Raw genomic sequence first — 25830 nt, 5'->3', positions numbered from 1 at the left:
TTCATTAAACATCAATAATACAAAAAGGCCGGTGAGACATTTAATTTATCCATCATCTTTGGCTGGAACATGGCATCACTTGCTATCACAGACGTGTAACATCATTACTTAATTGTTCCAAAAGGCAACTGTAGATGGCAGTAATGTTCATCTAAAGAAAACAAGAGTGCAGATAAATTCTATTTCATGCAAGGAATCTATGCAATCCCATTCACTCCAAACATATGTCCACCTGATAGCTTTGTTGTCTTAATTGCCCAAATTTGTTGTTTCATTATCAAGGACAATAATTCCTGGTTTAAGTGCTAGAGGTGCCAGTATAGACCCTGGTTCGATCCCTGGTTTGATCCCGGGCTGTATCACAACTGGCTGTGATCGGGAGTCCCATAGGGAGGCGCACAACTGGCCCAGCATCGTCTTGGTTAGGAGAGGGTTTGGCCAGGGTAGGCCATCATTGTAAATAAGAACGTGTTCTTAACTGACTTGCCTAGTTAAATAAAGAAAATTAAATACTGGATGATGGTGATGAGGAAGCAGAGTGGATAAGTAGGGAAAACAGACCAAGACTTTTACTACATGACAAATTATGATAATAGTACATAATTAAAAAACAAATATTCTGAATTAATTATTTTGGAATAGATATTCAATGGTATAGGCTATTGGTGTAAAAGGCTCTGGGTGTGATGAGAGTTCAAAGATATGCCTGTGCTCAGAACAAGCTGTGTGACATTGAGTTGTGTGAGATTCTAAAAATTATCTCTCCAATAACATCAGTGATCAATGCTGGTTTGGTCATTGGATGGCAAAAGAACATAACTGGACTGCAATGGAATCCTAACCCATAGCATCCAGCACCTATCTATCTGTGGAGAAATAGCGACAAAGTAGCACCTATAAATAGGCAGGCCCAACATCCAGTGGGACAGCCTAGAGGAGAAAAATGCTCTCATATAATCCAGCCATGGATATAATCTAACAGACTCCAAAGATAACCATCCGCCACAGTGTCCCCCTGTCTGACCCGCCTAAAGGGTGTTGAAGGGGGTGGGACAAATAAGGATCTCAGTTTGCTAACTCAACATGACGGGACCCCACTGGATTGACACCTGTTACACACCATGACCCTAAAAGGAGAGAGCTGAGCCAATCAGGGCTCAGCATAGCAGACGGAGGCCAGTCAGACAGCCAGCTCGGAGGAAGGACAGGACTGTCATTACCCTCAGCTGTTCACCATGTTTAGGGGCTCAGCCCACATACCAACAGCAGCCTGGTCCACTGACATATACAGTGTTCTACTGACTGGTGGACTAAAGCCACTCTCATTCATCTCCTTAAGAAGGCCCACAAATCTGTTTTTTTGCCACCATGCATAACAGAGAAGGCCCTCATATTGCCGTGGTATAAGTGTCTCATACCAGTCAGTGGATTTTATATAATGTGTCTGCTCCCTCAGACACCCATTTACTACTCCACCCACACCAAATGTGTGTCAATAAAAACACTGTGACACATCTGCTCTATTTTTTTGTTGTTGAGATAATTGCATTAAGTTTAATTTCAGTAAATGTCAGAATTGCTTTTCAGTTCTCTCACAAACTCTGTCCTTAAAACAACATCATGAAACTACATTTACAATGACCAATGCAGCTTTTTGTGTGATCTCAAAAATAATGATTGATCAGAACCTTCATTTTTAATCATGTCTTATCAACAGTTTTCAGAATTCTTTGAAAATTTGAATATAATTTCAAAATGAACTCTTTATCATTGTGTAAAAAAACATGTCAAATAAAAGCTAATCTACAGTGTACAAAACATGAAGACCAAAAGCTATGACCCCTTAATGATGTCACTTCTTAAATCCACTTCAATTAGTGTAGATTTTTTTTTTTAACCTTTATTTTACTAGGCAAGTCAATTAAGAACAAATTCTTATTTTCAATGACAGCCTAGGAACAGTGGGTTAACTGCCTGTTCAGGGGCAGAACGACAGATTTGTACCTTGTCAGCTCAGGGATTTGAACTTGCAACCTTTTGATTACTAGTCCAACGCTCTAACTACTAGGCTACCCTGCCGCCCTGATGAAGGGGAGGAGACAGGTTAAAGAAGGATTTTTAACCTTGAGACAATTGAGACATGGATTGTGTATTATTATTTGACCCTGCTGGTCATCTATGAACATTTAAACATCTTGGCCATGTTCTGTTGTAATCTCCACCCGGCACAGCCAGAAGAGGACTGGCCACCCCTCATAGCCTGGTACCTCTCTAGGTTTCTTTCTAGGTTCTTGCCTTTCTAGGGAGTTTTTCCTAGCCACCGTGCTTCTACACCTGCATTGCTTGCTGTTTGGGGTTTTAGGCTGGGTTTCTGTACAGCACTTTGTGACGATGTAAGAAGAGCTTTATAAATAAATTTGATTTGTATGTGCGCCATTCAGAGGATGAATGGGAAAGACAAAATATTGCCTTTGAATGAGATATGGTAGTAGGTACCAGGTGCACCGGTTAGAGTGTGTCCAGAACTGTAACGCTGCTGGGTTTTTCACGATCAACAGTTTTCTGTGTGTATCAAGAATGGTCCACCACCCAAAGGACATCCAGCCAACTTGACACAACTGTGGGAAGCATCGGAATCAACGTGGGCCAGCATCCCTGTGGAACGCTTTCAACACCTCCATGCCCTGACGAATTGAGTCTGTTCTGAGGGCAAAAGGGGATGCAACTCAATATTAGAAAGATGTTCCTAATGTTTTGTTCACTCAGGGTATATGAAGTATTTTAATGAAGAAGACAATTTAAACTGGCCTAACAACATGGCCTGACATTAAGAATAACATTATAACACCCAGACATATATTTTCTTTTTCAGAACATTCACATTTTTCTAGAACATTCCCTTTTCACTTCTCTCATTTTTTTTCTAAAGCAGATCAGTCTGGCATTTTTCAGGAAGTATCTCATCATTTTGAGGAGTCTCATCCCACCTGCTCACATACATTTACTTCTAATGTTGTTTTCTTTTTTCTAGCTGCTCTTATTTGGACTTATGTGAACTCCAGGCTCCGCCCCTGATCCCCAGACCTGCTCTTATTTAAGGGGTCCTCTCACTCTCGCCCTTTGTCCCAGTGGAAGCATCAGTCTTGCAATACAACTTGGTGAGTGCATATTACTTGCATATTATTACTACTTATTTCTATGGAAAACATCCGACTTTGTCGGGACTGGGAGTCCACTTTTTGGTTATTTGAGTACATCTTGACCTGGCACTGACCAGACAGAGCTGGTCTCTGACATTGGATGTAGTTTTTTACCAGGATGAATTATTTGTAGCTTTATTGAGGAATGAACTAGAAGTACACTTTAAACTGAAGTCACTGCTTATTGGAATGAATTGATGGTAATCGCTCCAAAATAATAAGCAACATTCTATTCAGAGATTTGTGAATGATACATTACTTATCATGAGCTGATTGTGCAGGTAAGGAGGGTGCGGGTAATTATTGTGTAATAACTTAGTAAACACTTACCGGTACACTGATCAATGCTGGTCTGGTCAAGGAACATCTAAAAGTGTCTAATAAATGAAGCCATTATAGGGAGATGGGGTAAGGAGCCATGCTGTAAACAGAGGTGTTACAATGTGCCAACAGCTGCTCTCTGGGTTGGCTCCAACTCTCCCATGCCTGAAATAGCTCCAGATAGGTGTCCATGGAGGTCAATGTGGCACAATGTCTAAGCTGTGTTTGTAGCAGCCAGGGTGTGGAGCTTAAAATAGATAGCTTGTCTTGCCTGCTGTTGCCAATGATTTGGCCCTTTTTGGAGCTACCTCTATGGCCCTAAAATGTCCTAAGAACCATCATGACAGCTGAGATACAGTATCGGTAGGGGCACAACTTTCACTGGGGATGGGGGGGGGCATGCCCCTCCCCCCACCACATTCTGGAATTGCATTTTTGCCGGCCCCCCAGTTGTATCATTGGAATGTGATGCAAAACAAACGCATCTCTGTGCTTTAGGACCATGCGGACACCTCTGAACGGTCGGGTAGGCTGTTTGCAGTGTTCATCCGACTAAAAAGATTTATTATAACTTCTAAAACCAAAGTTGCGCCCATGAGTATCAGTAACTTCACAACATGCCTGTATATAAAAACAATTTAAAGCATACATTGGTTAGGATTCTATAGATAGCTGCTATTTTAAATACAAGGAATTGATAACATTTTCAAAATACATTTTAGTCATTTATCAGATCTTCTTCCAGAGCGACTTACAGGAGCAATTGGGGTAAAGTGGCTTGCTCAAGGACAAATGTAAAGATTTTTCACCTCGTTGGCTCGGGGATTTGAACCAGCCCAATGCACTTAACCACTACGCTACCTGCCACCAAAATAGTTATAAGATTAGTTGTAAAAATTGCAATGCAGTAGTAAAATAAATACAACTATATTAACCATTGTATAAAAGAGAGAGCAGTATATTATCTTCCAAAAGACAGGATATTGAAAAACCTGGATTTGCATGGAGACATTTTCCATGTCAATATAGTAATAAATTGTCTGTGGTTGTGAACAAAAACCAGTTAGGAAAGACTTGAAATGCAATCAATGGTTGGGAGGGGGGGGGTTACAGCTGTTTCCACCACTCATTCTCGACCCTATATCTCTCTGTCACCCACAGACCATACCAGTAAAGCCTAACCATGTGTGACGATGACGAGACTACCGCCCTTGTGTGTGACAATGGCTCTGGTTTGGTCAAGGCTGGATTTGCCGGAGATGACGCTCCCCGTGCTGTCTTCCCTTCCATTGTGGGAAGGCCCCGCCACCAGGTATTGTACTTAGGAAAAACTACCACGACGTAACTGGGGCTGGTATAGATTATGTCATTGTACAGACACAGATTTTTAGGGGAGGGGTGTCAAACTGTGTCAAAAAGAGTGCAGTATGTTGCTGTGCCATCTGTCATGTAGGTTCTGATGATTATAGTGTAATTCCTAAGCTCTCTTTTCTCTTCTCCAGGGTGTGATGGTGGGTATGGGTCAGAAGGACAGTTACGTAGGTGATGAGGCTCAGAGCAAGAGGGGTATCCTGACTCTGAAGTACCCCATCGAGCATGGCATCATCACTAACTGGGACGATATGGAGAAGGTGGGTCCTAGATTACAACATCTTGCACTGACATCAGAGTCTTGGTATTGATTTTGGCACAAGACTAGAAATAAATACATGCAGCATAACAACATAATAAACAGAGAACTTCAACTCTTGTATTCTTGCAGATCTGGCACCACACCTTCTACAATGAGCTGCGTGTTGCCCCTGAGGAGCACCCCACCCTGCTGACAGAGGCTCCCCTGAACCCCAAGGCCAACCGAGAGAAGATGACCCAGGTACTTGTAACTCCTTTATTCCCCCACTTCAAATCCAGGTTATCTGTTAAAAGCAATGCTATGGTTAACCGTCAAGCAAACTTCGGAAATATCTCCCTTATTCTTGTGTTATAGATCATGTTTGAGACCTTCAACGTTCCCGCTATGTATGTGGCCATCCAGGCTGTCCTGTCCTTGTATGCCTCTGGTCGTACCACAGGTCAGTTTTCCGGGACACTGCCTCTTATATGTACCAATATCAACCATGGGTAGTTGCTATATTACTGATACAATATGCAGTTTGCTGTCACACATTAGTGGTCAATATGACAACAGGATACAACTCACATCAAGTTGATGCACATGTTACAATATGTTGAATAAGTATGCGGTTTAGTTGTCAGAGACAGCTAGATGAATTGTGCCCTGGTTGTCAAAGGACGTGTTAAACACTGTTTAGAAGGGTATGTGGCACACCTGCCATTGATGTCAGCTGCATTGTTAGTTTATGATGTGACAAATGCTTGGAATTAATCCCATATGACAACTGGCCATTCCTCTGTCAGTCGTGTCTGTCTGACTCACTAAAGTGCCTTGTCTGCTCCCTATAGGCATTGTGCTGGACTCTGGTGATGGTGTGACCCACAACGTCCCCATCTATGAGGGTTATGCTCTTCCCCATGCCATCATGCGTCTGGATCTGGCTGGTCGTGATCTGACTGACTACCTGATGAAGATCCTGACAGAGCGTGGCTACTCTTTCGTGACCACCGGTAAGGATGTGTAGGAGAGCTAACTGTCAATGAGGTTATGCCTCATTTTTTTAGATTATTGTAATTTCTGTGTGATTACAGCAATCTCTTGCTGTGCAGTTGTGTGAAAGTTCTTCATGTCATCCTGTAAAATTGCCCCCCTCAGCTGAGCGTGAGATTGTGCGTGACATCAAGGAGAAGCTGTGCTATGTCGCCCTGGACTTTGAGAATGAGATGGCCACTGCTGCCTCCTCCTCCTCCCTGGAGAAGAGCTACGAGCTTCCCGACGGTCAGGTCATTACCATTGGTAATGAGCGTTTCCGTTGCCCAGAGACCCTCTTCCAGCCTTCCTTCATTGGTGAGGCATGCTTATGCATTATACGTTATGGTTGCATTACAAAATGCTATTACAACAACAACAAAATTGTGTGTTCTGTGTCAATTAATGGACGTCTGTAATATCTTCTATCAGGTATGGAGTCCGCTGGTATCCATGAGACCGCCTACAACAGCATCATGAAGTGTGACATTGACATCCGTAAGGACCTGTATGCCAACAATGTGCTGTCTGGTGGTACCACCATGTACCCTGGTATTGCTGACCGTATGCAGAAGGAGATCACAGCGCTGGCCCCCAGCACCATGAAGATCAAGGTGAGGGACAATACCACCATACTAACCTTCTGGATGTCAACCATCAAGTTAATTGAAATGTTCAGGTATGCATTTGCAGTGAGTCTATGTGAAACTAAGCAATTCTATGTACTATGTTCATCTTCTAGATCATTGCTCCCCCTGAGCGTAAGTACTCTGTCTGGATCGGTGGCTCCATCCTGGCTTCCCTATCCACCTTCCAGGCCATGTGGATCAGCAAGCAGGAGTACGATGAGGCAGGCCCCTCCATTGTTCACAGAAAGTGCTTCTAAACAGTCAACCCTCTTCACCCATACATTTGTAATGTGTCATTTACTGTATATACATGTTGTAATAAAATTAGATCCTTGTAACAACGCATTTGTTTTGACTCTTTTCTGCATTGTAGGGTGGCAGGTAGCCTAGCGGGAGAGTGTTGGGCCAGTAATTGAAAGGTTGCTGGATCGAATCCCCGAGCCTACTAGGTGAAAAATCTGTCAATATTCCCTTGAGCAAGGCACTTAACCTACATAAATTGATCAAGAGTATCTGCTAAATGACTAAAATGTAATTATGATATATGCCATAGACCAACTTGTAGATCTATATTTTATTCAAATGTAAAAGCACATAGAAGTATTTAATTTAAAACGTGAATATAACATTTTTACAGTATTGCTGGTATTCATATTTTACTTGCCATTAGATCATATTAGATATGTCTCCACATATTTCTGGCCCAGTTTCTAAACGTTACAGTAGCCTATCTTGAGTCTAGCATTCAAGCTGTTGGCTGTTTTTTTTAAATTGCATAATTTGGACAATCTACATATTTAACTATTTTAGGGATATTCAATGCACAGTCTAAGACTGGTATAGGTACAGTAGCTGCTCAACAGGCACTTGTAAAGGCATCTGCATTTCCTTTGTGTGGGTCTTGATATTTGAACCCATTCTAGCCAATCAGAGCGCAATATGTCGAAGCGCTGCCGTTTGAAAGATGAGTAAAAATATTTTAGGGAAACGTAGTCTGCAAGCAATGTAGCGAGCTAGGGCAATTCAGATTAGATAAAAACAAGAGAATAGTCATATCGTTTTCGACACATGTATTCAAGTAAATAGTAGAATATAGATTTAGGCATACTGTACTATAAATTAGCTAGTACAGCTATGATAATCGTTATTGAGCAAGCTAACTTTCTAACGTTAGCTACAGCAGGCTAGCTAACTTAACAGTGGCGAACGTGGGCTTGCTACACAATAATGATAGCGCCGAACAGGGTCGATTCTGCTGGGACTGGATAGTTGGCACAGCGGTTGTTTTTATTTGATGGTCGACCTAGCTAGTTGCAGGTTGTGTCGAAGGATTTGGTTTAAATTAACGTTAGATGGATTGTTTTGAATGAGAAGAAGCGCGTACACAGAGTTGTTGCTGATTGAAAGGTAGGGAAGTGCGGACGTGGGTAGTTAGCTAGGCACTTTTAGCTAGCTGTTATGCTAACGTTAGAGAAGGATACGCATAAATGATCTGCTAGTTGGCTAGGTAAATTGGTAGCTGTGTTGAACATTTTTAAGAAGGCACATTGGAAGTCATTGTTGAAGTGAAAGATGAAGATCATTGAAAGAAATGTGATGCGTCTGGCTGTTGTGCAACACCTTCGTGCTGCTTATGGGATAAAGACGAAGAATTGGAATAAAAACAAAGCTCACACCAGCTGCAAGTTGACAGTTAGCTATTCGGTAAGTCTGTTTTGTTTAGTTTGCAAGCTCGATTAGTCGGCTAGATAAGTTCCTTGTTTGTGAAACATCCTGCCTGACTAATTTGCATCATTCGGTGCACTTTCACCAAAGTAGCCCCCATGACTCACAGTTCCATTACATGACACAAGTCATTGTATGAAGGCGTCTTCTGAAGTTAGTTGTTTTTTTGCTACGATCCCCGTGCATGCATCGCTTGCGGTACAGTTTTGGAAGAAAAAATTACCTTTCATATCAGCGAGAAATATATATAGGGTATATATATATATATATATTTTTTTTAACAAGGTTACATTGATACACACCTTGTTAGTGTTCCCACACATCATGTTACATTGCAAGTTTATGGAAAACAAGATGCAACCACCTGTGCTAATGAGCTATCTATAGCATCCTCTGAACACCTGTGTAAGCGTAACGTTACAGTAACTCTGGGAGTGAAACAGAAGTGTAGTTTTGTTGGATGGAGGCACCCACAACTGTATTTATCTGTGCAAAACTGCTGCAGTACAGTAAGTGTATATTTTTAATTTGAAAGATTATTCCAAGCTGATCAAAGATAACCGCCATATGTTTCGAAAGCCGTATTGCTAGTGATTTATAAAACAAATCGTTCGGATTGTTGTTCATGTGAGGCAGTCGTGGGCGAGGCTACGGAACCCAAACCGGCTGCGCTTGTGCGCTATCATGCATACATTAATTGTGCCCCCCTAAAACATTGAGTTGTGCGTTTCAGGTAAAATAACAAGATCTTCTACTACAATTAATCCACACATAAAACGGCCAACCGAATCGTTTATAGTCATCTCTCCTCCTTTCAGGCCTTTTCATCTTTGAACCAATATGGTGATTGGCATCTCACTTTTATCACAACAACCTGCAAAACATTTCGCCTTTCAATCACACACTTGGGTATAACCAATGAGGAGATGGCACGTGGGTACCTACTTCTATAAACCAATGAGGAGATGGCTCGTGGTTACCTACTTCTATAAACCAATGAGGAGATGGCTCGTGGGTACCTGCTTCTATAAACCAATGAGGAGATGGGAGAGGCAGGACTTGCAGCGCGATCTGCGTCAGAAATAGGAATGACTTCTATTTTAGCCATTGGCAAGGAGCTAACATGGATTTCTAAATTTATTTTGCAACGCAGACCAGACGCATTATGTGTCTGGTCTGGTCAGCATATAATGATGGCTGAGAACTGTAGGAAGAAAGCAGAATTCTGCCTAGTATTGTCAAGAGTTAACTTTCACCCAACCCAATTTGTTAAGCCTATCATTGTAATTCACTTTCATTGTTGGATTAATGTTAGTCTGTCTGCTAGCCCAAGATGTACTCTTACTGGGTGTAATGTTACCGTTACTCCTTAAGGTCCAAGGAGCTTGTGTTATGTTCAGAGGTAGACTGACTCTGGCAGCCAAATACTCAATCTAAACGTGAATCGAATAAATGTTGTATTCGGCGCACGTGACAAACGTAGATTGGATTTGATTCTCAGTGTAATAGGTTTCTAGAAACACAGAGCACTTTACTTTCGTATCATGGCTGCGTGCGAACACTAACCCTATAAAGGTGTCTATCAATTTAACCTTTTGGGAAATGATTTCTCTCTGATATGAATGATAAGGTCCTTATGCTTCCAAATCCCTACCACAAGCGATGCATGTTTATGTTCAACCCGAGCATCAGGGATCTTAAAAAAGGATCCTGTAAAGAATGTCTTTGTCCAATGACTCTTATGTGTAATGAAATGGAACTACATGTCGTGATCAAGGGTTAGTCTGTCAGCCAGAACTGAGTTGGAGGTTCACTCCCCAACAAGTAATGGTGTTAAGGGGTGGACTAGCCATAGCTATCTAAGATTTATGTATTTAACTAGCTAAGTGAATTGTTCCTTGTCTCAAATGTGAGTCAAAAAATGACAATAGAAGACACATTTGGGTCAGTCTGCCCTGTTATAACAAATTCCTAAAGAGGCATACATAATAGCACAGATTGTTTTATTGAGCTTGGTGATGAGAGAGTGGTTCAAGGAATGCTTGCCTTTGGCAGGTAGACTAATTTGATTTCAGGCAATTGGTTTTGTCCATTTAACTCACACATTCTCTCAAATGTACTGGCAGGAAATCTATTAAATAAATGGCACAGGGCTGTGGTAGGCTATAGGCTGTTGTTTTTCAAAAGCACATTGAAGCACTTGTTTTCTAGTCTCTCCCTCTAAAATAATTAAGAGAACTGTTTGGCACTTGGCAGGCACAACATACAGCTAGCCTGTATTTGATCAGGTGATGAGTTATAAACTACCGCCTTGGGCAATGGAATGCGTAACCGTTCTAAACCAGTTGTCATTGCATTCTGCTGAGTAGGGACAATTCACATGTAAAGACTTGAGTGCCCTTTCACAGATATTTCTGTGGTGTGGTTTGATTGATGGGGTACCAAATTGAAGTTTATTAGTGAGTTAGGCCTATATAGGAGGATTAAACCAGGTGCCGTGCAAAGCCTTCCTTGTTGAAATCAAACATGAAGTGGAAATAATGACATTTGTTTTTCCAGGTGAAAGTGTTTGGTGTACCGCTGGAGAGCCTTCCGCAGTACAGTGTGGAGAATGGCAGTGTACCGTGGTAAGATAAACACCTGTCTTAGCTAGAACTTCTACTTCTTTTTAACTCAATATTTTGTTGTCCTCTTTGTGTGTGTTAGTCAAATTATTTGTCCTTTTCATGGTCTGTTTCTCCCATCCCCTTGCTTTCCCAGTTTTCTCATGGATGCGTGCACAAGTCTGCTGGAACATGTGGATACAGAGGGTTTGTTCAGAAAGTCTGGTTCCATTGTCCGCCTGAAAGCACTCAGGGTGAGTGATGGCTGGAGCTTGACCCTGCTGCAGTTGACCTTGATATGAATAGGGAGGCCCTGGCTGCTGGGATAGTTAAACACAGGGCATCATTGTTTGTTTTTGTCTGGGTAGGCGAAGTTGGATAATGGTGAGGAGTGCCTGTCCACTGCCCTGCCATGTGATGTTGCTGGCCTGGTCAAGCAGTTCTTCAGGGAGCTACCAGATCCTGTTCTGCCCACAGAGCTGCATGATGCCTTCCTCAAGGCCCAGCAGCTGCCCACAGAAGAGGAGAGGACCTCTGCCACCCTGCTGCTGTCCTGTGTGCTGCCTGACAGAAACATGAGCATCCTACATTACTTCTTCGCCTTCCTCCACAAAGTCTCTCAGAGGTACAATTTCACAAGTTTGTCTCGTAATGAAATAGTATATCTGTACCATTTTGAACTGGGGCAATCATTCTTTCCCACCCTGGTTTTGCTTCGTCTCAGAAGTGGTGTAAATAAGATGGACAGCAGTAACCTGTCTGTGATCCTGGCTCCCAACCTCCTGCACGCTGGTGACGGGCCAGACAAGATGAACGCCAGCACAGAGAAACGCCTCAAGCAACAGGCAGCCGTGGTCTACTGCCTTATAGAACATGCTCTGGATTTCGGTAACAGTTCAAGCTTTGTTATTGTAGTGTCACTAATCAACTGGGTATTAAATGTGATATTTAAAAGTAAATGTCTATAGCTCACAGTTTCTAAATGTGTCTCTGTGGTAGGTGTGGTACCTCAGTTCATCATGGAGAAGATTCCAGCCATGCTGGGCTGTGAGGCTGCTGTTCTCTCCCCTACTCTAGATGGATTAGAGGAGTTAGACACAAACTCTGGGACCAAGAGGAGACACAGGCGCAGTTTAGGAGGTCAGATACACTGGAAAAACTGGGCAGGACATTGCTTGATGTAGAATACATTTATTCTGTATAGCATTTGGTCATTGAAATTATCCAGTGCTGTAGGCTTATCGCTTTCTCAGTAAAGCTCTATTGAATTTCCAAATCTGGAATATTTTGTCTCGCATTTCAGATATGGTCAATGGAGCTCGGAATAAGTTAAAAACAAATAGAACACCAACAAATACTCCCCAGTTAGACGGATATGGTAGGTATTTATTCAGGTTAGGTCACGCCTCCTGCCGTCAAATGAGAGAATACCCCATAGCTCTAACACATATTCATCTCATCCAGTTTACAACAAGGAATCAGCTGCTTGACTTTCACAGAAATTAAGAAACTCTTCATTACAATTTCATCGCAGATTGATTTCATTTGCTCATATGTAGTGAATGAGTAGCAATGCTGTCTGTCTTGTTAGCATTTTTTTCCTATTACGTTAAATGATTTGATGCTTGCCCAAATTGTCTTGCCTACTCTTTGCCTGTGTGCTTGTCCATTGGCTTTAATATTCTCCATCAATGCAAATCCAGAATCCCCGCAAATTATTTCAGTTGACTCTGTTCTGAATCATTTTCATTGGGAAACTTGGGGAACATAAACCTAAATTCACTCATGATTTTCCCCAGTTTTTTCTTCAACTCCTGTGATAATTACTCCCAACTCCAAGAGAAAACTTCCTTTGGAATCTGGTCAAAGTTATGGCTCCAGCAAGAAACGGAGATCCATCAAAAAGAACCTTGTTTTAGAGTTACTACCTAATGCTCTGTTTGGTGGAAGCTCTACTCCTGTACCAGGTAATGCGGCCCTATATAATCAAAATGGGTGACGTAAAAACAAATGAATAAGAAGACTAAAAAGAGTGTGTGCTGAGTGTTTCCCTTCGTTCCTGTTGTTCAGGATACACGGACCCCAGTGCTTCGGAATCCCTGAACTCCTCCCAGAATGCATTGTCCTCAATTGGGAGGTCCAGCAGGCAGTGTGCCAGCTCTGCAAGGAGAAAGAGCAAACGACTGAGTCACCGGCATGTTGTCAACCGGTACATACATGCATGTGGTTTATCAAAGGCTATTTCCCAATCCTATGTAGTAATGACGATGCATCCTCTTCCTGTATTCCAACTGATAACGATCTGAAACGCACTAACCTTCTTGCATATTTGTATGTAATTATGTCTAACTTGACAATGGTTGAAATGGTATGCTCACATGTTCTTGTCTGTTTTTCAGAGTGGAGTCAGGGAAAGCTGGTTGCTTCTCTCCCAAGGTCACCAAGAGAGAAAACGTTTGTAAGTCCCTGCGCCTGCGCTTCAGCCTGGGCAAGAGCAGCAGAGACCCTGTAAGTTTAGATACCCATGTATGACCTCACACTGATTATATGGTCCACAAATTGGAGGGAAAGCCTGCTCTCAATCCCAGCCTTGATGACCCCTGTTTGCCTATTGACTTTAATTGTACTAATCAAATATAAATAATGAACAGTTATGCATTAGGGTTAAGGTACAAAATGCATTAAAGTACAATTTAGCACGGAAGCACTTATTTCTAATATTTTTAGCTTACATCTTTGGATTAACTACATACATTTTGTCTGTCGATTTATGGCAGTTGTAGCATATTCATGTTTAGTTTCAATAATGCATGGTGGTTTAATAAATTGAACGGAGCCCATTTTAAGAGATTATTATTAATTTTTCCGATAAATCAAACGTTATTGTTTACATTTATTTTTAATTTTTACCTTTTATTTAACCAGGCAAGTCAGTTAAGAACATTCTTATTTTCAATTCTTATTCTTAATGACGGCCTAGGAACAGTGGGTTAACTATCTGTTCAGGGGCAGAATGACAGATTTGTACCTTGTCAGCTCGGGGGTTTGAACTTGCAACCTTCCGGTTACTAGTCCAACACTCTAACCACTAGGCTACCCTGCCGCCGCATGACGAGAATACCGTTATTTCTGCATGACTGTTCTGTAACATTTGATGGAATATTTATACTGATTAACTAGTGAACCAAGATGCCTACTCTCAATACTAGGATATTAAATATTATTTTAGATTTGTGAAATCTTAACATTAAGACTTTTAAAACATTTAATATATTAACCAAATATTATATTTACATAAATGGAACTGTAAACTGGTTTAGGTACGACAGTAATTTTATAGTGCGTCATAATGATGTATATTTGCAATTTAATAAAACATTGACCAAAACATTTCTTCAGAGTAACTTTTTACCATACTCCAAAGACCCTTAAATTCCAATCCATCAGTCATACATCTAAACAACGTTCTAGTGCACGGCTACATCTAGATGCTTCCATCCCAACAATGTCATTTCTCATTCCATGCTGGCGATTCAGAAAGAGGGTTCAGAGTCCATTGGTTGGCGACTTGCCACTCAAGAGAGCACCACCAGTTTTCGTTTCACCAAAGATGCCGAATTTAGCCCGACTGTATTGCGAAACAAGAGCTCGTCGAATGGTGAGTCCATATTTTAAAAACTAACATTCAAAGTGTACTTTCATAATTAATGTGCTAAGAATTAAAGTAATGCATGAAATGGATCAGTGTTTGTGTTATATGTTGTCCCTTGAAGAAAGCGCTGTCTGCTACTGCCCACTGTACTCAACAGGCTCCAAGTTCTACAGTAAGTCAGAGGACAACCTGCTGACCCCCCAGTGTGACGAAGGCAGTGCCCTCCGGACGTCCTGGAGTGGGGAGACTCCTGACGAGGGTCTTGTCTTGGGCGGGGGCTCCTTCACCGACACACCCATGAACATGTGCCTGAACAACAACTACTACTCTGAGCCTGCCATCGTGGTGGCCAAGCCCCCCATGGTGGCCAGCTTCCCCAAGAAGCTGTGCTGTGGCTCCAGCGCTGAGAGCCTGGAGAGTGAGGGCTCGTTCAGCCAGTCCCAGACCGGGCCCACCTTACTCAAGATCAAAAGTGCCTTCACTGAGTCACACCACAGTGCCCTCTCAGGAGAGGACAAGGCATCACACCCTGAGAACACTGAAACAGATTCAACTCCTTCTGAATCTTCAACACTCAAAGGTGCATCACCAAAGAAAGAGAGTTCTAGCATGCCAACACCTCACAGGTGTCTGGCTGATGACCAGAACATCACATTTGGTCAGATCAAGTTTGTTCCTCTGTCTCCCTTGTCTATAGACAGCACCCTGTTTGAAGTGCGAGGGAGTAGCCGTCTGTCAGAGAAGGCCTGTGACCAGTCGCTGTGTGCTGGTGACAGCGTTGACAGATCTGTGGAGGGAGAGGCAGAGACTGTGGCTGACCAAGTGAACTGCAGTAGGCTGATCGATGCCCTGGACATCCAGAGCCCTGCTCACTTCACACGCAGCATGGCTGCTGGGGTCCAGACCACTCCATACAGAGCCTCCGGGCTGGAGTACTTTCAGGAGCTCAACACCCCTCTACCCCCCATGGGTACAGTATCGGTAATGGTAGATGTGGCTGTGGCATCCCCAGAGCCCAGTACCCATCCCCAGAGGCAGCAGCATCAGCAGGTGGAGCTTCCCTCCCCAGGCACCCTGGAGACCCGCAGGGTAAGGGTGGCAGACCACATCCAGCGCTTCAACAAGCTCGTCCTGTATTCACCTAAATCACAGGGCAAAGCAGTCAGGTCCCCTCTCAAGTTCCAGCGTACCCCTGTGCGCCAGTCTGTCCGCAGGATCAACTCTCTACTGGTGGACAGGAGGCCTGCAGTGGTTGGGAACACCTCCAGCCAGGCCCAGGACACCCCTACCCCTGTGGGGAAGGCTGTCAGCCTGGAGAGTGGCCTGTCTGCTGGGGCTCAGCTTCAGCCTTACCAGTGCCAGGCAGACAACCCGGGAGGCCTCCCAAATTACAAGGGCCGCTCCACAAAAACCCGCCCTCCTCCTGTCCCACCCAAGAAGACAGCCAGCATCATGCGCAAGCCTAGGAATTGCGCTCTAGGCGACGTGACCAACAAGGTACAACCTAAGGCCAAAGGTGACACACCCATTAAGAACAGCCCAGGAGGTGAAGGTCAGAAGTCTGTGGTGCAGCAGTTGGCTGAGAAGGATGTGTGTTGCTACAGAGGCTCCCCCAGGAACCCCCTCAACGATGGCAGACTGCTGTCAGCCACCAAGCCCATAGACCTCTAGTCTGGTAGAACTGCTCCCTTTACTATGCAGGTCTCCCTATCTGGAAATAGACAGTCACTGTATGACTCCAAAACATTCCACTCTATGTTTTCAGGGTTTAATTTATTTTAATTTCTAGATGCTGTTCTCCGTGAGTTGTTTGGGGTGACCGATCTATGGCACCTTTTTTTACTCTTGTTGGTAAAATTGGAGTTTTGCAAATGCATATCAGTGTAATGAAATGAGTTTGTTTTGTAGTCTGTTCAACTAGTGTGAAAGCCAATGTTCAACGGTTGGGTGTATGGCTGGAAGTTTCCAGATTTTAGATTTTCTTTTACTTATCTTTTCATTGAGTTTGTCACTTGGTAAAGGCCTACAAAGCAAACTGTTTCCCCTAAAAAACATTTCATGTATTTTCTTTAAACAATATATATTTTGCATTGGATTAAACATATGAACCGATCAAGGCAACTTTTGGGCAAATTTCTTGATAAAACCTTTCAAGCGATATTGATTTAATTCACCTCTGCCATTACAGTCCTAGTATTTCTAATCTCTTCAGAAGTAGTGCATTACCATGTGAATTTTTGTTAAATAGAAAAATAAATCAAAACATTCAGAACACTTGTTTTTTTAGTTGGGAATAATTCATAATACTGTGTGCATTTGTCTGCACTAATGCTGCAATAGGAAATTGTATTATAATTTAGGGAAACAACACCTCGACATCACTACTGGTCCTTAGAGCTTCGTTCCACAAGGGGGTGTACTATAGTCACTTGTTTGGGCAGCTGCAATGTAGCATGGGTACTGTATGTAATTTGTCACTACTCAGCGGCAAAACATGACTATAGGACCTAGGACTTCAGACTGACAAATATCTTTCCATTTACGTTGTATCAAATCAAGAAAATAGCATCGCTTAATACGCCCGACATATCTTCTGTAGTCCGACCGTTCTCGTCAAGGAAGAGCAATGCTTTTTGATGACATTATGAGTATTCTGTTATTGAGTAGATGCATATAAACACTATACATATCCTGTTTACAATAACCTGAAAAGGCTTGTATCCAGGTTATGAGAAACCCAGATAAGATGCCTGGGATATGCTGATCTTTAAAGGGGATACTGTGCCATGTAAACATTTTATCCCGTTTACTGTTTTTGTTTGCACAGGATCCGTTTTGCATATCATGGGTGTTGTGGGATGTTTTCATCTGATGTTCAAACAAATCATTTCAAAAAGTAGGTTACCTGTGCATTTCCATCCACTGTAATTCCATAATTTATTTTACAGGTACTTTGTACTGGACTGTATAGCCTACTGGCTACTTTCACCCCTAATTTAGACAAGTTTCTGCTTATAATTTCTGACACTACTAAATATGGTGGTGAGAGGAAGCCCAGTGGCCGGTAGTGGGGGAAGATGGAGCAAGATGGAAATTGGCTGATATTCTGCTAACCAATGAAACATTTGATCTCAATGCAGTTCTGTTTTGAAAACAAAAATGCGTTGTTTTCAAAATGAACAGAGTGGACAAAGTTTTGTAGAGTTTACCCTTTGCAAAATTTAAATAAAATTGCAGATAGTCTGTGGTCTATCTTGGGTTAGTTTGGCTTAGGCCTTCTGTCCAGCTTCTGAAGTCCTAGCCAATGGCTGGTTGAGTTAGCTAGATTTTTCTACCTAGAGACCACGAAAGGAAATCCTGATTGGGTATTTTTTTCCTCTTTAGTGTTAACCCTTTTCAACACAAACGGAAATCAGAAGATAATTTATTGTAAAGATGAATAGAAATTTAAATTAAATGTAATAAAATAAACATACTTTTTCAAATATAAATCCCTTACGGTTCCCCACTGGGACTACTCCAGCAGATGGTGCCATGTCTTTTCATTTTGACAATGTCTATGCCATAGGCTGATGCTACTCTCACATACAAGAGAGGCTCATTAAGGCATATCACTAGCTTGATCCATAGGAGTGTTGCATTGAATAACCAAATGCTATCAACATGACATCACTAATTCACTAGATTAGTGAGCACTATTGGACTATACTAGATTATTTTCATCCACAGTTTTTATGCAAGTAAAGTCATATCGTATATAAAAAACAGGACGTTTCGGTGTAATTTTATAAATGCCAACAGATCATTTGTTTGTTCGACATAGTGCGATCTTTTTTGTGTCTGTAAAATGTAGTATGTGGGAAATGGTGGTGGAAACGCCTTTTATGCACAAATATTAATATAATAACCATCATATAGTTCTCCTCCCACTACAACTCGGAAAACCATGCAGTTTATTAGGCTACAGATGAAATAAATGAACTTCACAGGGTGGTGAAAGTGCACGGTGATAAGCTTTATGCTGCTTTCCAATAAATATCGAGGGTCTTATTCTGGTGACGTGATCGATGCTTGACTATCGTTTGACAAATATAAATATTCTTGCTCTTATCCATAATAATCTCATGTAGACTATCCAACCCGCACAGCCTACCTTCATTGTATCTACAAGAAGTTGGCTTGAGCCCAGATGCCCAGACCAGAGTACAGACATTTGCTATACAAAACTATCGGTTGAAAATGCAATGGAAACACATTGAATTCTAGATTTTGTTTCGGTACATGAAAACTTAAGGGAAAAAAGTACATTTTATGTGCACTGTCATCACGCACGGATTTTATCTGCAACGAGTCCATTTGGTGGAAACATTGGTATTCCAGAATATTTGCATGAAAATCTGTCGCCAATTGGATGAAAATCGAGCTCGTGTTGAGGAAGGTTGGAAAGTTGCCGATTTTAAAACCCCGTCAAAATATGTTGATGTATGTCGAGTTTGTGTATAAAACACAATTAAGTTTCTCCTCCAGGTTTTCGTCCATTTTCTGCAATGTTGCAAACTAGCATATGGAATAACTCTGCAAAATGTGTCCTTCCCGGTCGGAAAACAGTGATGAACATAACACGTTCCACCAACGAGCATGTGGGGGGTTTCTAGAAATGTAACATCCAATCAGAATCTTGCTGCTTGAAGTCAGCGGACCATTGAAACCATTTTTGCTATACAAAATTCTCCAGAACTGCAAGAGGCATGAAGCGACGTGATTTTGGAGGTATGACTACTACTAAACTAACGTATGGAATTGATTTAAGATGGTAATATCAATGATAATTTAGCTATTTGATTTGGACTTTTAGGACCCCTGTAGGTAAAAAGAAAATACGATGCATTCGTAAAGTATTCAGACCCCTTGACTTTTTCTACATTACAGCCTTATTCTAAAATAGATTAATTATGTTTTTTTCCCTCGTCAATCTACACACAATACCCCAAAACAGTTTTTTTAAACGTTGCAAATAAAATGAAATATCAAATTTACATAAGTATTCAGACCCTTTACTCAGTACTTTGTTGAAGCACCTTTCACAGTAAATACTGCCTCAAGTCTTCTTGGGTATGACGCTACAAGCTTGACACACCTAGATTTGGGGAGTTTCTCCCATTCTTCTCTGCAGATCCTCTCAAGCTCTATCAGGTTGGATGGGGAGCGTCACTGTCCTGTTGGAAGGTGAACCTTTGCCTCAGTCTGAGGTCCTGAGCGCTCTAGAGCAGGTTTTCATCAAGGATCTCTGTACGTTGCTCTGTTCATCTTTGCATCGATCCTGACTAGCCTCCCAGTCCCTGCCGCTGAAATACAACCCCACAGCATGATGCTACCACCACCATGCTTCACCGTAGGGATGGTGCCAGGTTTCCTCCAGACGTGACGCTTGGCATTCAGGCCAAAGAGTTCAATCTTGGTTTCATCAAAACAAAGAATATTGTTTCTCATGGTGTGAGAGTACTTTAGGTGCCTTTTGGCAAACTCCAAGCGGGCTGTCATGTGACTTTTACTGAGGAGTGGCTTCCGTCTGCCCACTCTACCATAAAGGCTTGATTGGTGGAGTGCTGCAGAGATGGTTTTCCTTCTGGAAGGTTCTCCCATCTCCATAGAGGATCTCTGAAGCTATGTCAGAGTGACCATCGTGTTCTTGGACACCTCCCTGACCAAGGCCCTTCTCCACCGATGGCTCAGTTTGGCCTGGCGGCCAGCTCTAAGAAGGGTCTTGGTGGTTCCAAACTTCATCCATTTAAGAATGATGGAGACCACTGTGTTCTTGGGGAACTTCACACACTGACTCAGAACTCTATGGACAATTCCTTCAACTTCAGGGCCTGGTTTTTGCTCTGCCATGTACTGTCAACTGTGGGAACTTAAATAGACAGGTGTGTGTCTTTCCAAATCATATCCAATCAATTTAATTTACCACAGGTGGACTCCAATCAAGTTGTAAAAAACATCTCAAGGATGATTAATCGGAAACAAGATCCACCTGAGCTCAATTTCGAGTATCATTACAAATGGTCTGACGACTTATGTAAATAAGGTATTTCTGTTTTTATAAATTTGCAAACTTTTCTAAAAACCTGTTTTCACTTCGTCATTATGGGGCATTTTTTGTAGATTGAGGATTTTTTTTATTTAACCCATTTTAGAAAAAGGCTAACGTAAGAACATTTTGAAAAAGTCAAAGGGTCTGAATACTTTCTGAATGCACTGTATACATTTTTTTAAATGATTTGATGAAATATTGAATTTGCACTTACTGCTATTAGCCCATAGAAATGCATTCAATAACAACATGAAAAAACGGTCAAAATTGTAGTCAAAGGGGAGTATTTTTGAAGTGTCTGTCCTATATCTGAGAGATGTAAGAAAAACAGAAATAAATGTTTACCATAGAATTACCTCTATACCTTTAACGTGGAAATGCCCTAATAACTTCCATACATTTTTCCACCCAGTACCGGCTTACCTTCAGAGGAGTTGCTTGTGGAGGTCGTAGAGCAAAACGGAGAACGCCGTCATGAGAGCCCCATCTTTCCCTAGAGGGGTCAGATTCATTTGTAGGCCAAACAGACGTTTTTTGAGAAGACCGATCTTCGAAATGTATCCTGGTTTGACAAGCACAGCTGTAGCTCTGCCACCTTCCACAGATGCGGTGGATTGAGATGCAGCCCATGCAAAAAAACTGAGGTTTTAATGTATTTATTATACCTCGAGACGAGAAATAATTGTACTATTTTTTGCTCAACATTTCTTTATGCCCAGCTCATGAGGCCCCTTTGATGTGAGGCCTGAGGCAATTGCCTCTTCTGTCTGATGGTAAGTCTGACAGTGTGCGCAGATACTGTTTGACTGTGTGAGAGTGAAGTCATGCATCTCGCACATCTCAATGGGTGCGTTCCAGCGGTAAGCCTAACGAAGCCGACTGTAGACGAAAGTCGGTGGAGGTGCATTTGCAACAGCCGAAAGTTGCACACTGTAGTGGATCCACAACAGCAAGGCTCAGATCCACATGGCAGTATCAACATATCTGCTATGGTTTGTTTATAAAAGTTTTTCTGTATAAATGTCAAAATAAACTTATGTACCCCCATATCACGCACTCACTGAAAACATAATGTGTGGTCAATGGTGGAAAAAGTACTCAATTGTCAAAAATGACTCAAGCAAAAGTGACCAAGTAAAATACTACTTGATTAAATGTCTAAATGTATCTGGTTTAAAATGTACCTGTGTACAGTGGTGGAAAAAGTACTCAGTCATCATACTTGAGTAAAAGTAAATGCTATACATCAAATTTCTTATATTAAGTAAACCAGATGGCACCATTTGTTTATATATGGACAGACGGGGGCATACTCCAACACTCAGACATAATTTACAAAGCAGTTTTTGTGTTTAGTGAATCTGCCAGATCAGAGGCAGTAGGGATGACTTTATATTGATAAGTGCTTGAATTGGACCATATTGCTGTCCTGCCTGAGTATTCGAAATGTAAGGTGTACATATTTTCTTTAGGAATGCAGTGGAGTAAAAGTTGTCAAAAATATAAATGGTAAAGTATAGGTACCCAAAAAACCGTGTGTTAAAAAAAACACCCTAATGATTGGTTGACATATCGTGCCTCCCACAATGAAGGTGATGGCTGCATGGTGCAGTTGGTGAGAAGCAACTTCATCACATGATTTTTGTAAAGTTCATGCAGTCCACATGTAGTCGCAAGTCGGACAATTCGTATATCCATAATGCAGAACACTTTGACAAAAGAGATCTGTGATCCACTCGAGCTCGCCTAATATATGCTGTGCTGCTGGCGGCAATTGCCGTGTCCAAGAGGATCAAACCCGTTATGTATCATGGGTAAATTGTGACTGACTGACTGATCTACAAATAATAATGCTCTCTTAGAAAAAAGGTTCTGGATATAACTAAAAAGGGTTATATTGCTTGCTTCATATATGGCACCCTGAAAGATTCTATATAGAACCTCTTTGTAGGGTTATTTGATCAGAAACCCAGGGGTTATTCTTCACTGAACCAACATTGGTTCCAAGTAGGGTTATATATGGAATCAATTTCGGTTCTATATAGAACCTTCAGGGGTGCCATTTATGAAGCAAGCTTATAACCCTTTTAGGTTCTATGCAGAACCTTTTTTTATAAGAGTGTGAGTAGTTTATGATGCAAAGTTCTTTATAGATTAGTCAGTCTGCAGTGGCCTGCACTGTCGGATGCAATGTGGAACACGCCCAGTGTCATTTCGAGTCTTAAATTGCCCCTAATTTACCTTCCTTTTTTCCTTTTTGTTTTTACTTCGGAGAGGATCAGTTTGAGCAAATAAGGTGTAGAATCACTAATCTACAAATATCATTCCCTGCCAAATAATAGGTTTTGTGCCATTTAGATTCGTATAACTACTTAGCCTCCTCTGACTAATTAGACGACCCCCACCAAACACACGCACAACCAGAGATTGATTGATTGGAGGCAACTTGTAATTTAAATAACATTTCCTATGATTTTCTACATGCAGCCAACCTAGTGGATAAGCCAACAGAGCTGGAAACCTAGCTGCAGCCAACCTAGCTGGAAAGTACTCGTCAAATACATTAACCCACCAAAATAACTGGCCTTAGTTATCCTATTAAACATAAAGGTGTGTAGACTGTCGTGTTTTATTTGAGAAAATTGAAGTGATATAAGCCTGATGTAGGCTATCTAATTATTTATGTATAATAAGATTAGCTGTAGGCTATCAAGCCACGATGGTGTGTTCAATCTGTTCAAATAATAATTGCACACAATGCACCCTGACGAGGTCTGTCAACTAATTGAATTGATTCAGCAATAGGAATAATATCCCATTGCTGGCATCTCAATTAATTCCCTTCATATCACACTCATCGCACTCCTGTGCAAAACCGTAGACGTGTTCTGCATGTATTTTTATTTGAAAGCCAGTTATATTATGGCTTCACATTGTGTTGCTGCGAGGATTGGCCGCCAACCATGTGTTGTGCAGATGGGGAGTAGCCCAGTAAGCCTACAAATAATGCAGGACTCTGACGAGCAACAGCGTGGAGAGACTCAGGATGTACTGTTATAACTACAAACATGGCCAGGTCACCTAATCCAAATTTTCAGAACTCAAAATAGCCTATGCAGACGGCCAGGCCGCTGAGGATATGATAGGCTACCTCAGGAAAAACACCTGACTACCGAATATGAGGAAGCCTAAGTAGGCATAGCCTAAGGTGTAGAATACTGTGACTGGTTTATCCGACAGAAAAATGAATTTGTTTTATATTTGTTTTGTATTTGAAGATATATAGCAGGTCATGAGTTTATTTGCCAAGGTGAAATAACATAGCCTTATAGTTCGTTCGTTGTCCTAAGAAAACATGTAGGCTAATTTATATGCTAGGCCTATTGAAGCCTGAACACACTTGTGATAGGCTTTCACTTTTGCTTACAAACTCCGTCTGTTTGTAAAAACGGTCTTAAAAACACTTAAGAAGTGTGAATTGAGGGGAATTAACTGAAGTGAGACAGAGGAGCCCAGGCGGAAATGTCAATAATGGAATTGGACTTGTCTTGAGGGGCTTATGTTTTAATTTCTAAATAACAAAAGTGTTTTTGGCTGTTACCCTAAATATATTCTCAGACGTCATGCTAATTTCTCAACATTCCATCCCTGCACAAACAGTTTCCAACCAATTACGCACTAACTAAGAACTCTTTATTTATTTTGTATTTTTTAATGAGAAAATTGGACCACTTTATTTTCTGTTAAACATAAGTCTAATTTAAATACATCGTTATTCGCCTACTCAAGTTGGCTCGACAGGTGATATAAAGACTTGGTCCAGAACATATTTTCTCTTAATTTAATATGGCTTATTCGTTTCCCAATCGTAAATAATAGTAGGCCTAATTTCTAACAACTTGTTTCTTTGGTGAAGTAATGCATCCAAGTAAAAAACAACTTAAAAAAAATGTTGTTATTCTCCAAATCGAAAAAAGCTCACTAAAATTGTAATTTCAGATTAAATAACACAATCAATAATAATAATTCAATAAATAAATGCATTCTATTGAAAACGTAATTAAAATACATTTAGGCCCTACGTTTTGTGGAACTATGCCTATGATATTCAACGTAATGATTTGATACAATCTACCATTTACATTTGTAGGCAACGTCACACACATAGCCTATATTGCCATTATAAATTGAACCAAAAAACGGTAACTTGTAATTCCGTTCGGCCGCCTGCATTGTTATTTGTGGTAACATTTTCTTATACAGTCCTGTCACTTGGCACTGTTTCAATTGGCATTCACAAATGTAATTATCCGGGACCATTATGTAAAGATCATTAGCATGCATTTTATATAATGTAAAAAGCAGACTGTAAAATAAACCATTACTGGCCCCTCGCCCCTCTCCCCCTCTCTGTTAAACTAGCCTATAGACAATTAGAGATAAAACAGTTAACATGCATTTGAACCAAATAGGCTATACCTGCTTTATATTTATGACATGCATAACATTCCCAAATGTGTGCCCAGTATAGCACTGAAGTCTGCATGGTTTCCATGAAATTCGTGCCAAAATTCTCCTACTCCCCCTCCCCCATGGTATTCTTAAAGTGGGTTCGAGGAAGTGTTGAGGGGGCGGGTAGTTTTGATTTTCCTTGCATCGTGCTTAGCCAATAATGTGGAAGGATATGTTGTGCACATCTCAGCTGACAGACATTTAAAAAGGAGACAGTCAGGCGCTGCTGCAATTTGTATTAAAACCTTAGTCTCTTTCTATGGAATCCTTAGCGACTCCAGACTACCAACAGCGCGAGCCCCCTCTGCAATCCTACAGTCTCCACCATTAGCTGCCTCTTGCCTCGGGACACTTCGTAAAGAACACCCACCACAGATCATTTCATTTGCAGCTACTTTGAGCTTTTGACAGGTTAGTGAAGTTTAACGCTTAACATCTGAGAAAATATGTGCG

The 25830-nt window shown here is 41.4% G+C and overlaps 2 protein-coding genes across 6 annotated transcripts; both read left to right on the top strand.

The window, feature by feature from the left end:
• Positions 1 to 3056: 3056 nt before the first annotated feature.
• LOC135525913 (actin, alpha cardiac muscle-like) lies at positions 3057 to 7136 on the top strand. Its single transcript, XM_064953886.1, has 9 exons — positions 3057 to 3158; positions 4683 to 4833; positions 5024 to 5152; positions 5284 to 5394; positions 5509 to 5593; positions 5985 to 6146; positions 6292 to 6483; positions 6598 to 6779; positions 6908 to 7136. The coding sequence occupies exons 2-9, from the start codon at positions 4705 to 4707 to the stop codon at positions 7049 to 7051; spliced, it is 1134 nt and encodes a 377-aa protein (XP_064809958.1). The 5' UTR covers positions 3057 to 3158; positions 4683 to 4704; the 3' UTR covers positions 7052 to 7136.
• Positions 7137 to 7758: 622 nt separating this feature from the next.
• Positions 7759 to 25736, top strand: LOC135525909 (rho GTPase-activating protein 11A-like). Of its 5 annotated transcripts, none has more exons than XM_064953879.1 (12): positions 7759 to 8498; positions 11079 to 11146; positions 11280 to 11376; positions 11491 to 11747; positions 11847 to 12010; positions 12122 to 12262; positions 12922 to 13089; positions 13193 to 13331; positions 13522 to 13630; positions 14660 to 14780; positions 14932 to 15354; positions 15472 to 16891. In XM_064953879.1, the coding sequence occupies exons 1-12, from the start codon at positions 8367 to 8369 to the stop codon at positions 16443 to 16445; spliced, it is 2793 nt and encodes a 930-aa protein (XP_064809951.1). In that variant the 5' UTR covers positions 7759 to 8366; the 3' UTR covers positions 16446 to 16891. The 5 variants fall into 5 exon arrangements, with proteins under 5 accessions (XP_064809951.1, XP_064809953.1, XP_064809950.1 ...); XM_064953881.1 differs by adding an exon at positions 12426 to 12500 and having other exon boundaries at positions 14932 to 16891; XM_064953878.1 differs by having other exon boundaries at positions 11850 to 12010; positions 14932 to 16891.
• Positions 25737 to 25830: the final 94 nt, after the last annotated feature.

This window comes from Oncorhynchus masou, chromosome 32 (assembly GCF_036934945.1).
Source record: "Oncorhynchus masou masou isolate Uvic2021 chromosome 32, UVic_Omas_1.1, whole genome shotgun sequence".
In the NCBI taxonomy this organism is placed as follows: Eukaryota; Metazoa; Chordata; class Actinopteri; order Salmoniformes; family Salmonidae; genus Oncorhynchus; species Oncorhynchus masou.
The sequence above is the reverse complement of the archived record's forward strand: the minus strand, read 5'-3'. Positions and strand labels throughout refer to the sequence as shown.

What these genes read in the sequence shown, in the direction of transcription:
- LOC135525913 (XM_064953886.1), top strand. Translation starts at nt 4,705, where the DNA reads ATGTGTGACGATGACGAGACTACCGCCCTTGTGTGTGACAATGGCTCT. An exon ending in ACCGAGAGAAGATGACCCAG is followed by an intron (nt 5,395 to 5,508) that starts GTACTTGTAACT and finishes CTTGTGTTATAG; the next exon opens with ATCATGTTTGAGACCTTCAA. An exon ending in TGCCTCTGGTCGTACCACAG is followed by an intron (nt 5,594 to 5,984) that starts GTCAGTTTTCCG and finishes TGCTCCCTATAG; the next exon opens with GCATTGTGCTGGACTCTGGT.
- LOC135525909 (XM_064953881.1), top strand. Translation starts at nt 8,367, where the DNA reads ATGAAGATCATTGAAAGAAATGTGATGCGTCTGGCTGTTGTGCAACAC. An exon ending in AGTTGACAGTTAGCTATTCG is followed by an intron (nt 8,499 to 11,078) that starts GTAAGTCTGTTT and finishes TTGTTTTTCCAG; the next exon opens with GTGAAAGTGTTTGGTGTACC. An exon ending in TCCGCCTGAAAGCACTCAGG is followed by an intron (nt 11,377 to 11,490) that starts GTGAGTGATGGC and finishes TTGTCTGGGTAG; the next exon opens with GCGAAGTTGGATAATGGTGA.